General features: G+C 37.2%; 1 protein-coding gene across 3 annotated transcripts in view; it reads right to left on the reverse strand.

The window, feature by feature from the left end:
• Nucleotides 1-2,734: 2,734 nt before the first annotated feature.
• pole (polymerase (DNA directed), epsilon) overlaps nt 2,735-13,284 on the reverse strand; it is a 52,990-nt gene continuing 42,440 nt past the window's right edge. For 2 of the 3 annotated variants that reach the window (XM_061906495.1, XM_061906493.1), the window contains 9 exons: nt 11,988-12,113; nt 10,230-10,362; nt 8,205-8,403; nt 7,530-7,661; nt 7,259-7,452; nt 6,989-7,189; nt 6,786-6,911; nt 3,135-3,224; nt 2,735-3,057 (listed from right to left, as the gene is read on the reverse strand). In XM_061906495.1, coding sequence (XP_061762479.1) covers nt 2,935-3,057; nt 3,135-3,224; nt 6,786-6,911; nt 6,989-7,189; nt 7,259-7,452; nt 7,530-7,661; nt 8,205-8,403; nt 10,230-10,362; nt 11,988-12,113 — 1,324 coding nt within the window. In that variant the 3' untranslated portion in view covers nt 2,735-2,934. Of the gene's footprint in view, nt 3,058-3,134; nt 3,225-6,785; nt 6,912-6,988; nt 7,190-7,258; nt 7,453-7,529; nt 7,662-7,694; nt 8,016-8,204; nt 8,404-10,229; nt 10,363-11,987; nt 12,114-13,284 lie in introns of those variants that run through there. The other variant, XM_061906496.1, reaches the window with a different exon arrangement.

A 13,284-nucleotide genomic window follows, 5' to 3' on the forward strand; every position in this document is an offset into this window, starting at 1 on the left:
CATATACTATATATATATATATATATATATATATATATATATGTGTGTATATATATACACATATATATACACACATATACTATATATACATATATATATATAGATATGTATATATATATACATATATATGTCTTGATTGGATTATCCAGAGAATAGTGCTCGATACCGTGGTAGATCGCAATATGTAGGTGTGGGAAAAATCTCCTAATGATTGAGGGAACCCCTCATGAAACAGTTCTGTAGAGATGAAGTAGTCTTGTGATTTTTCCCACACCTACATATATACATATATATATATAGTATATGTGTATATATTTGTGATTTTAAGCTTATTTTTTTAAAGTTTCTGCACATTTTATAACATCGGGCGGGCCTGCTTCAGTCTGCTGACGTCACCTACAAAAAACTGAAGGCAACTTCATATCATGCAGTATGTTTTGGTAACATTTTCATCCCGAATCATTTTATTTTCACGCAGAATATGAAGGAATTATCAAATGGTTTCGGCCTGCATGCATTTCCAAATGATGGGAAGATGAGGAGAGTACGGCCATCTGTCAAATTGACCCGTGCAAATTGGAAAAGATGAAGCGAGGAGCGTATTTTGCAGCAATCAATGTAATGATTCTGACTTTGAAAAAGAAGGGTTTTTGCTGGAGTTTGGATGGAAAAAAAGAGACTCAAGCCGAATGTGATACTAAAAATCAGGAGCACTCTTGATGGGAGGAAAAACTGAGAAAGAAGAGCAGCCTTGCTACTCAATAATAAGAGAAAAAGGAAATGTTTTTTATTCTGTTTTGTGTCCTCTTCTACTGAGGTTTTCCTCAAAATGTTTGAGGAAATGCATGAGGAAAAATAGGCCACGGTGTCTATGGAAGAGGATGTTAATCATATCAGTTTTGAAGTAATCATAGACCTGGGTGACAAAAACATGCAATTAAGTGATTAAAATAATATTTTGACATGCCTTTATCCACACTATGTGGGGTAATGGGCTGTGGTTCTGTATTTGATATTGAGTCTGAGCAAGTACAGTTATCTAGCCATAACTCAACTAATATTATGGGAAATGACTGGCAGAAGCAAAAAATACATAAAGAAAATGTGTTAGTGAAATGTAGGTCCTATGGGTCCTTTAAGGTTTTAGAGCAGGGGTCACCAACGCGGTGCCCGCGGGCACCAGGTAGCCCGTAAGGACCAGATGAGTAGCCCGCAGGACTGTTCTAAAAATAACTTAAATGGCAGCACTTACCAGTGAGCTGCCTCTATTTTTAAAATTGCATTTATTTACTAGCAAGCTGGTCTCGCTTTGCTCGACATTTTTAATTCTAAGAGCGACAAAACTCAAATAGAATTTGAAAATCCAAGAAAATATTTTGAAGACTTGGTCTTCACTTGTTTAAATGAATTATTTTTTTTTTTTTAAACTTTGCTTCTTATAACTTCCAGAAAGACAATTTTAGAGAAAAAATACAACCTTAAAAATGATTTTAGGATTTTTAAACACATGTACTTTTTTACCTTTTAAATTCCTTCCTCTTCTTTCCTGACAATTTAAATCAATGTTCAAGTATTTTTTTTTTGTATTGTAAAGAATAATAAATACATTTTAATTCAATACTTCATTTTAGCTTCTTTTTTTTCGACGAGGAATATTTGTGAAACATTTCTTCAAACTTATTATGATTAAAATAAAAAAAAATGTTCTGGCAAATCTAAAAAAATCTGAAGAATTAATGTTAAATCTTATTTCAAAGTCTTTTGAATTTCTTTTAAAATTTTTGTTCTGGAAAATCTAGAAGAAAGAATGATTTGTCTTTGTTAGAAATATAGCTGGGTCCAATTTGTTACATATTCGAACAAAGTGCAGATTGGATTTTAACCTATTTAAAACATGTCATCAAAATTCTAAAATTAATCCTAATCAGGAAAAATTACTAATGATGTTCCATAAATTTTTTTATATTTTTTTCAAAAAGATTCAAATTAGCTAGTTTTTCTCTTAATTTTTTCCGGTTGAATTTTGAATTTTAGACTCGAAATTGAAGATAAATTACATTTCAAAATGTAATTTTCATTTTTTTGTGTGTGTTTTCTCCTCTTTTAAACCGTTTAATTAAGTGTTTTTTTCATCATTTATTCTCTACAAAAAAAACCTTCAGTAAAAGGAAAAAAAATGCATGACGGAATGTCAGACAGAAATACCCATTTATATATATATATATATATATATCTGTGTTGGCCCTGCGATGAGGTGGCGACTTGTCCAGGGTGTACCACGCCTTCCACCCGATTGTAGCTGAGATAGGCGCCAGCGCCCCCCGCGACCCCAAAAGGGAATAAGCGGTAGAAAATGGATGGATGGATATATATATATATATATATATATATATAATTATGTATTAAAGGCAAATTGAGCAAATTGGCTATTTCTGGCAATTTATTTAAGTGTGTATCAAACTGGTAGCCCTTCGCATTAATCAGTACCCGAGAAGTAGCTCTTGGTTTCAAAAAGGTTGGTGACCCCTGTTTTAGAGTGTGATTTACATACTAGCTGGCTTTTGCCAAATAAACTCATCAAACCTTAAAATAATAATTGCCTTGGTGAATTATTGAAAGGCATATTGCAGGGCTCAGTAAAAGTGTGGTTACAAAAGGATGACTGTCCAAAGAGATAATGGAATACAGGACATAATGCTACTTTTTTATACTAGACAACTGCAAGGGAATACTATTTTCCAGTAAAAATATTTATTAACAGTCAAACTGAATGCGCAGGTATACATAATGATCATACTGTCACAGCCAACATATCTACAACCCACATAAATGGCATACAATCAGTCATACAATTATACACACACTTAAAATAAGTGACAGTCCTTAAGACTGATGAACGTGTCACTCTAATGAGACAGATGGTTTCCTGTGCCTTCAAGGAGCACTCTGACTCATATGTGGACTCATCACCGCCAACCAGTCAATGGTCTCCTTCAGGAAGCTCATGCTGTAGTGGGACGCAATGTTCCGAAACACTGTGATCTGCTCTGAGAAATTCTTTAAAAAAGGAATGAGGCAATATATAAATGAATACATGAACAATAATACAATGCAACACATTCAACAGTACAAACCTTTGCTGGAAAAGACAGGTCAAAATCTCCTGCACATTTGCAGTAGAGAGGCATGTTTGCTTCCTTTACACCTTTACATTTGGTACACACCTAAAAAACAGACAATTAACAGTTGTGGGTCTTAGGAGTTACTGCAACACCTGGATATAATGGTTTTGCTTTGTATTATGGACAGTAATCATTTCGCAATTGAATTGCCATTGGCTTTCATCTGAAGCAGGAACATGTGACTCTGGCCCCAAAGCCTAATCCAAACAGGCTAAACTGAAGTCGTCCATGCATTGTAATGAAGAGTGCAGTAAGTCATGGTCTCACATGACATTTTGGATTTTGTTCTTTATTTTCCTGTTTGGTATCATTCCCTGATCTGGTGCTCTTGTATCTCTAGTACGGTACTTGGACTCCTTGTCTTGCGCTATCTTCGTTTTCTGCTTTTTTTTCCTGCCAGGGCACCTGTTTTCTATTGGTTAATCAAGCCTATTTAGGTTCACCTGTTCCTACTGAGCCCAAATTCTGCAGCACCACGTAGTGCATTTACATTTTCTTAAATCATATTCTACAACATTTTTGCCCTAAATTAAGCATTTTAAAGCATAAACATGGCCAAATTAAGTAAAATATCAATAGTACAGTAGTATTGGCCACTAGAACGAGACCAAATCACATAATATGCACCCTTTGAGAAAAAAAAAAAAAAAAAAAAAAGGAAAATTAAGGGGAAAAAAACCAATATTTTTATCAGCACAAAGTGCTACTACGCAAACTCCGGAAGAACATTTTGAAAATCAAGACTACATTTTCTGTAATTGGGTGCATTTCCACATTCTTTTAAATATTTTTTTTTTTTTACTTATAGATGTATTCTCATTTACCAATCTCTTTTGGCTCTCTTTTTGACGTTTACATGTCCCATGTAATTTTATGTTTTTTTTAGTAGATAACTTACTAACATTATTACCATTGAAAGTGTAATTGTAAAATTCTATAACATGCATGCAAAGAAATCTGTAAACGTTTCCCATTTGGCAACTCTACTCTGGCCATGGTCTGATGACCTCCTGGTGAAGATGGCTCTTGTGGAGTTTACTCACATGTCTCCTCTGTACCCAGCCATGCAATCGTTTGTGCATATAGTTGCATATGTGTGTATGTTGTGTGTGTTGTGTGTGTGTGTGTTTGGTATCTGTGTCTGTGCGTACGTATGTGATAATGGAGGATATGGTTTACTGGGGTATTGTTTTTAACATTGTAAAGCACTTTGAATTTATTTTATGTATGAAAAGCGATTTATAAATAAAGATTGATTTGATTTGTAGCCCGGCCCCATTGGGTAATATATGTATACTATATTATATATATGTATATCTATACACACACACACACACACACACACACACACACACACACACACACACACACACACACACATACATATAGGTGTTGTGACCTCGGTTTACATCTGCACGTTAAAAATGTACCTTCTCGCTGGCAACTAATAAATACTCTCGAACTACAACTGGTTTGGAAGTAAGAGTATTCGGATTGTAATCATCCAAATATGATTAGCAGCAAAGTGGACAGCCGTCAACGTTGTGGCTTGGACAACAAACGAAGACAACAACAAAGAAGCTAGCTTGACTGTTTGCTGACTAGCAAGCCTGTTTCGGTGCTCCTGATATTCTCCTCGTCTTGCAACTCAGTGCGGCGTTTAGGCAAGAGGAACAGCTATATTTTACCTGCAGCTGAGGCGAGCGTTCGACAAATTTTATTTAGATCGTACAAACCCCGTTTCCATGAGTTAGGAAATTTTGTTGGATATAAATATAAACGGAATACAATGATTAGCAAATCCTTTTCAACCCGTATTCAGTTGAATGCACTACAATGACAAGATATTTGATGTTCAAACTCATAAACTTTATTATTTTTTTCCAAATAATAATTAACTTAGAATTTCATGGCTGCAACACGTGCCAAAGTAGTTGGGAAAGGACATGTTCACCATTGTGTTACATCACCTTTTCTTTTAACAACACTCAATAAACATTTGGGAACTGAGGAAACTAATTGTTGAAGCTTTGAAAGTGGAATTATTTCCCATTCTTGTTTTATGTAGAGCTTTAGTCGTTCAACAGTCCGGGGTCTCCGCTGTCGTATTTTACGCTTCGTAATGCGCCACACATTTTCGATGGGAGACAGGTCTGGACTGCAGGCGGGCCAGGAAAGTACCAGCACTCTTTTTTTACGAACCCACGCTGTTGTAACACGTGCTGAATGTGGCTTGGCATTGTCTTGCTGAAATAAGCAGGGGCGTCCATGAAAAAGACGGTGCTTAGATAGCAGCATATGTTGTTTCAAAACCTGTATGTACCTTTCAGCATTAATGGTGCCTTCACAGATGTGTAAGTTACCCATGCCTTGGGCACTAATGCACTCCCATACCATCACAGATACTGGCTTTTGAACTTTGCGTCGATAACAGTCTGAAAGATTCGCTTCCCCTTTGGTCCGGATGACACAATGTCGAATATTTCCAAAAACAATTTGAAATATGGACTTGTCCGACCACAGAACACTTTTCCACTTTGCATCAGTCCATCTTAGATGATCTCGGGCCCAGAGAAGCCGGCGGCGTTTCTGGATGTTGTTGATAAATGGCTTTCACTTTGCATAGTAGAGCTTTAACTTGCACTTACAGATGTGGCGACAAACCGAATTTAGTGACAGTGGTTTTCTGAAGTGTTCCTGAGCCCATGTGGTGATATATTATAGAGACTGATGTCGGTTTTTGATACAGTGTCGTCTGACGGATCGAAGGTCACGGTCATTCAATGTTGGTTTCCGGCCATGCCGCTTACTTGGAGTGATTTCTCTAAATTCTCTGAACCTTTTGATGATATTATGGACCGTAGATGTTGAGATCTAAAAATTTCTTGCAATTGCACTTTGAGAAACGTTTTTCTTAAACTGTTTGACTATTTGCTCATACAGTTGAGGACAACGGGGTGTACCTCGCCCCATCCTTTCTTGTGAAAGACTGAGCATTTTTTTGGGAAGCTTTTTTTATAGCCAATCATGGCACCCACCTGTTCCCAATTAGCCTGCACACCTGTGGGATATTCCAAATAAGTGTTTGATGAGCATTCCTCAATTTTATCAGTATTTATTGCCGCCTTTCCCAACTTCTTTATCACATGTTGCTGGCATCAAATTCTAAAGTAAATGATTATTTGCAAAAAAAAAAAAAAAAAGTTTATCAGTTTGAACATCAAATATGTTTTCCTTGTAGCATATTCAACTGAATAAGGGTTGAAAATGATTTGCAAATCATTGCGTTCCGTTTATATGTACATATAATACAATTTCCCAACTCATATGGAAACAGGGTTTGTAGATGCTCCCCCATTTGGAGTTACACCAAAAGGAAACAACAGCTTTATTACTCATTCGTTGGACCAACAAGAGACTCCAACAACATGTTTTCTCCCTGATCGTTTTTGTGTTGACCGTAAAACCAAAATGCGTCCGTACTTCTGATTCAAACTTCACAGGAGGTTTCAATAGTTTTCGACTATGCTTGCTGCCATTACGCATCCCCAATGACGAGTAATGATTGCTCCTGTTTACAGTATCTTACTGCTTTTGACTCACCAGATCCTGCAATGTGAAGCTCATTAGCTTCTTCTGCAGGGCCTCCACCAAAGCCATTTCTATGGACACCGTCTCATACTGGGTCTGACAGTTGGAGCAGAACCACTGAGGCAAAACAGAGCCGTCCTAGATGGAGAGGAAATGACAATTCACTGGATCCATAAGAAGTAAGGTCTAATACAAGAGCCTCTGCTGGAGTTTACTTGTGCAACAGATGGGTCTTTGCAAAGGTCGAGGTCACGGCAGAAATTGCAGTTGTGGCAGATGACTTCAGGCAATATGTAGGAGTTGCAGGGGTCGCGAAACTGGGCTTCTTCCGAGAACTCCCCCACATCCACAAGGCGGAGGAGGTCCCTTTTAAGTTTGTTCACCTGGTTCAAAATGTTGCTGTCCAGTGAAAGGACCTAAACACAATAAGGAAAATATTAATATGCTGGTTAAACATTGGGAATGTACGGTTTTAGGAATGTTACCTGGCAGACATATTTGATGAACTCTAGAGCCGGGTTGTTCAGAGGTAAGTGTGAGCCTGGCAAGACGGGGAACATCTCTGAGGGCTGAGCCACGTTCCTGCTGCCGGTTATCTTTCTTTGGATTTTTTGTGTGATGGTGAAAATGTTCTGAGTCAGCTCACTGGACACATACTCCTGAGAGAAAGTGATCATCCCTACGGCAGAGATTTGAAAACCATGAGAGATCTAAATTTTCATTACAAGCATATTTTTTTAAGAGGCAGCATCATACCTGGAAGAGCGTTCAAATCCCCGACTGCCTGCTGGGAAATATGGCTGCAGCCACGTCTTTTGACCGGCGTTGCACCAGGAGTGTTGCGTCTCAGCTCCTCTTTCATGCTCTGGTACACTGCTGCAATGTAAGCTGGGGTGGGGGGAGTGATTGACATCGTATTGAGATGTAATACCATTGTTATATCTCCATATCTGCCATGTACTTCATTTAACAATATGTTTTCCTGCAGCCACTGCTCTGCAGTTTTACACCTCTGCAAACTATACTGACAATATTACTCTCTGAATCCCTAATAGTACTAAACTCCAAAGACTTGGTGTCCACATATGCGGGCATCACATTTTTGGTTGTGCAGACCACAATACCGCACAATTGTTTTCTCTTCAAGACCCTGGTTTCCAATTACGAGGATAATATACTTTCAATGAGTGGCGGAGGAAGAGTGTACCACAATGTATTTATACTCATTGGGTTCCAAAGAACCTAAAAAGACAAAAAAAAATGCATGCCATACTAGGGTTTGGGTCTTAAGAGGCTACTCATTGTGTATAACCTGATAAATGTTTTACTTTTTTTTTTTAATTGGATCTAACTGGCTTGTGAGTAAACAATAACAATACATGTGAATCGGTAATAATTGTCACATACTAAATTGTATTATGCATTGGGTACCTGACACAATCATGAGAAAGTAGTTCTGGCAGGAGGCAGTTTGCGGCAGATATTGCATGATGTTCCAGTTGCTCTCAATCAAGTCCTCCACCTCGTCTGTTTGTGCATCTCCCTCATCATTTGCTTCCTCCTCCTCTTCTTCTTCATCCTCACTGCCATCCTCTTCTCCCTCTTTTTGTTTCTTTGGTTTGGTCCCTTCCTGAGAAACCAAAACAGAATGGCGGCAATTAGATACTTATACAGCAGGGGTATTCAACTAAATTGTTTTGGGGGCCACATTTCTAAAACCCAACGGAATTCACTATTGGGCTTTTTTCTTACAGTACAGGCCAAAAGTTTGGACACAACTGATAGTCCTGATGAGCCACACCTGAGAAGTGAAAACCATTTCAGGTGACTACCTCTTGAGATTCATCGAAAGAATGCCAAAGAGTGTGCAAAACAGTAATCAGTGCAAAGGGTGGCTATTTTGAAGACACTAGAATATAAAATATGTTTTCAGTTATTTCACCTTTTTTGGTTAAGTACATAACTCCACTTGTTCATTCCTAGTTTTGGTGCCTTCAGTGACAATCTACAATGTAAATGGTCATGAAAATAAAGAAACCTCATTGAATGAGAATGTGTGCCCAAAATGTTAGCCTGTAATGTATAATTTGAAGAGACAACATCCTCAACAGTAGACATTTGCATTTGGTCAATTTATTTTGTCAGAGTTGAAGAAGCGCTATGATGTTTTTTTGGACCTTTGGCAAAAAATCTTGCCAATGATCATCTCTATGACAGCACTAGTGGTTTTAAGAATATGCTGCAAAAATGTGTTTTTAACTGAACCTGTGAGCCACCAGCTAAATAGTCCAAATAATGAAAGAGAGAGGACCTAAGTTGGAACCTTCAGGAACATCACAAGAAATTGAAGGAATTACTACGGACTGCATCTGAAGTAAACAAGCAACAGCAACACTGCAGTTACATAAATCACATTGCAAAAAATATTTTGCCAAAAAGAAGAGACCCTAAAGGGGTGCCTTGAAGAACCACTTAGTTATGTAAATCACAAGTTTGGACACCAGTGTTTGCTAGTAAGGAAAACATCAATGCAAGGGTCTGTCAATGTGTTTACAGTGGTCCAAATTCCTCTATACAACAGTAGCACTCTAGAGTTTACAGCACAGGTATCAAATTCAGGGCCCGGGTGCCAGATCTGGCCCGCTACATAATTCTGAATGGCCTGTGAAAGCTTGGAAATAATATGAATCAATTTTAAGTACTTTCTTTCTTTTTTGACAGAAAAAAAAAGACATGTACTGCATGCAGTTATATATGGATTAAACTCTATCTATCTAATAATAACCTACTCAGTGGCTTAGTGGTTAGAGTGACCTAGTGTGTGTGTGACTATAAATGGTACTTTAACTTTATTGCAACAGATATTATATTATCATACATTTAAAATATTTTTGGGGTGAAAACATACATAAATATCTACTTACGTATAGCCTTATGAATTCAAAGCAAGTTATCCATCAAATTGTACACTGTAAACTCTGTAAACTGTGAAACAGCTTGTCCTTCAGAATCGTACCGTAAGAAAAAACTGCGGTACCATTTTTACATTTACTTTGAAAACAGCAACCGTATTTTTTATGCAAAACAACAAACAAAAAACCTAGCAGCTCAATCAACATAATTTTACAGTAAAAAAAAAGTGTGAGACCATTTAAATATTAAAAATTCAGCCTTTTTTTGGACAGCAAAATCCAGATTTTTTTTACACAAAGTGTATGTAAAATATACATTTACTAATAAAATGCATAGGTAATGGTGTGACCATATCATACATGTGTATTTCTTTTATTAATGTTACAAGCAGCCGGCCCTCTGAGGTCAGCCAAAACTGCAAAGTGGCTCTCAATGAAAACAAGTTTGACACCCGTTTTGCAGGGATTTTCTGCAAAAATGTATACAATATATACTACATAGTACAGTATGTTCCAATAACAATCAACTGTAGGTATGACATACCTCTCCATACAAGATGTTAGAGGGAAGCTTTCCCTTCACACCGCCATAGTTGGCTGGGTCCATCCACACCAAGAACTCCCAACATCGGGAGAAAGAGACAGACAAAGAATGGAAGATTTCTCTGGAGTGTATACTAAAAAACAGAAAGATAAAAGGGGTTAAAGGTTACTATAGTTACTATGTATACTCAGTGCATCCCAAGGGCCTGTTCTTCTAAGAGCCAAAACACACGTGCAGTTAAGTAAAAAATGGTATCTCTTGTTAGTAGTCGTGTTGCGGGTGATCTACTAAGACCGCGTGTACAACTGATAAGTGCAAAAGTGGTGGAGACCGCATTCAAAATAAATATACGAAGAATACATACATTACCAAACATTATACAAAAGAAAAGTACAACATAAGATAAAAAAGGTAGTTAAAAACAGTATTAAAAATTAATGTCATGTGGGCAGCTGTAATAAGTGTATCTTGAATGGCAATTTACTTTGTGAGAGATTAATGTGAGTATATTTGCTGTCACAATAATAATAACTTAGATTTATATCGCGCTTTTCTAGACACTCAAAGCGCTCACAGAGCAGTGGGACTCATCATTCATTCACACCTGGTGGTGGTAAGCTACATCAGTAGCCACAGCTGCCCTGGGGTAGACTGACGGAAGCGGTGGACAATGGAGACACTCATTTCCCTCTATATTTATGACACCATATAGTCCAACCTCTGGCGTTTCGTTGTATTGTTAAATATGCAGCGCACAAATATGATACGAACCACCTTTTCTGGGCTATATAGAAGTGTGATCCAGACATCACCTACTTTTAGCACATTGGAGGGTGCGCTTTGGGAGGCGCTGCGGTGTTGTGAAGGTGCGTCTGGAATTATCCAGGAACAAGAAAATGCATATTGTAAGAGTTATAGTCATAAGATAAAAAACATTTAAAAAAAAATCTAAATAACCAATACGTCTAATATTTTTTTTTGATGGTCCAAATATGTTGACACACACATAGACGGAATATTGTCTCTCTCAATCCACTGTCTTTGTAAGGTGAATAATGGTTCTATAGCCACTTTTCTCTAGAGACTCAAAGCGCTTTTCTTAGTGAAACCCATTATCTACATCTATTGGCTACATTTAAACCAGTGGGTGTGCCAGTAGGAGCAGATAGGTAAAGTGTCCTGCCCAAGGACACAACGGCCGTGATGAGGATGGCGGAAGCGATATCAAACTTGGAACCCTCAAGTTGCTGGCACGGTCGCTCTACCAAACCGAACCACGCCTTTGCAGCGCAATTGCGTCCTTTCTCACTGAAATTTGTGCAAAACTGTGCCAGTTTGTACGCATAAAACTAATGTACTAAATACGCACAGCAGTTTCAGTTTTGATAAATCACATGTTGCCCTAAATGATAATATTTGCATTTTCTCCTCCCAGTATCACGGCCGTTCTGATAATCAGCATATATTCTGTATATACATGAATGTAGACACGCTTAATGGATTGTGCACTCTATTTTAAGAAATACAATCCCTTGTGCGTGAGCTTTGTTGATCAGCTTTGCGTGTGCTATTAAGTTTGCACGTTTTAAATACATGCAAAATTTTAGTAGATCAGGCCCTATATGGACAAGTATCGGGACTCTTGGCCATTACAGAAAGTGAAAATGAACAATTATTTTCTAGAAAAACAAGCTTTAGGAATGTATTGGTACTTTTGTATGTCCATTTCTTACTAAATATTGATAATTAATAGCAAACCTGTTGGTGATGTACTCCACATAGCCAATGGCATCGTCTATTCTTCGTTTTTTAGTACACAGGATGATCCTGTTAAAGTTTCCGTATACCACAGTGGAGCCAAGACGTTTGAACTCTGCAATCAACCTGTCAGCAGAATGAAAGATGGATTAATAAGGCAATTACAGTAAATGTAATGGTAACATTCTATTTTACCCCACCATCATAATAGAGCAGTAGTACCTCACAAAAGCGCGTACAAGCCTTACATATCTACAAATAGTTTTATTACAGTATTGCTTCGTCACTATGTGATTCCCTTAGTACGGTCTCAGTGCATTTTTTTTGTTTCATATACCTTTATTTACAAAGTTCAACATTTACAAACAAATGAAAACATTAAAAAACAAGGACAATTAAAACAAGTACAAAAACAGTACAATACAGAGCCAGGGGGTTGTTAATTCAATAAAGTAATTATAGTAGAATGTAAAACATATATATATTATTGTGTATAGTAGTAGGCTCACAAGTTCTGTAAATATTTTATATTTGGAGCATAGCATTATAGTTTTCACAGCTTTTTGATTGCTAGAGGTAGATAGCGTTTTAAACTTACGTTCTAACTCTTTTTTAAAGGCACGAAAAATAGGTTGGGTATTGAGACCCTTAAATTTATGAATATTAAACTTAGCCAACAGTATAATGAGGTTGAAAAGGTAAAATTAATTTTCAATTTTTTTTCTCATAAAGTGCAAAATCCAAATAGCACATCTTTAAGACAAAGCACATATTTGTCATAAATATTGTCCAAAATGAAACAACAGAAGCCCTGCTATAGTGCTTTCACAAGTCCAAAACAGGTGGTAAACAGTCTCTGGATGCAGATAAGGTGCAGCTCGCATCAATGTCCTTCTTTTATATAACCATCACAGTCTTTACAGGGTAATAACGATGTATGATTTTGAAATAAATCTCTTTGACTTTGTTTGTAAGTAAGTACCTGTTAGGAAGAGACCATGTTTTGACCCAGCAGATGTCCCTCACAACATTATTCTACGACACAATCATTTTGGAATAAGCTGCATATTTGTCTGATCAAATCAAAGTTTCCCCACAAGAGTGTCAAGTTGATCAGTCACAATTGTTACAGTAATTAATAACCCCTTTACACCATACGGTCTCAGTGCATTGTGTATTTTAAAATTGTAAAAAGGTATCATTATATACTGTACATGTATTATAACATCTATTTGATGTCACCAGCTGTCCGAGGAAGCCTTTTTCCACGTGACCTTGTACACGCCACACTATTGGC

Source organism: Nerophis ophidion, linkage group LG07 (assembly GCF_033978795.1).
Source record: "Nerophis ophidion isolate RoL-2023_Sa linkage group LG07, RoL_Noph_v1.0, whole genome shotgun sequence".
Classification (NCBI taxonomy): Eukaryota; Metazoa; Chordata; class Actinopteri; order Syngnathiformes; family Syngnathidae; genus Nerophis; species Nerophis ophidion.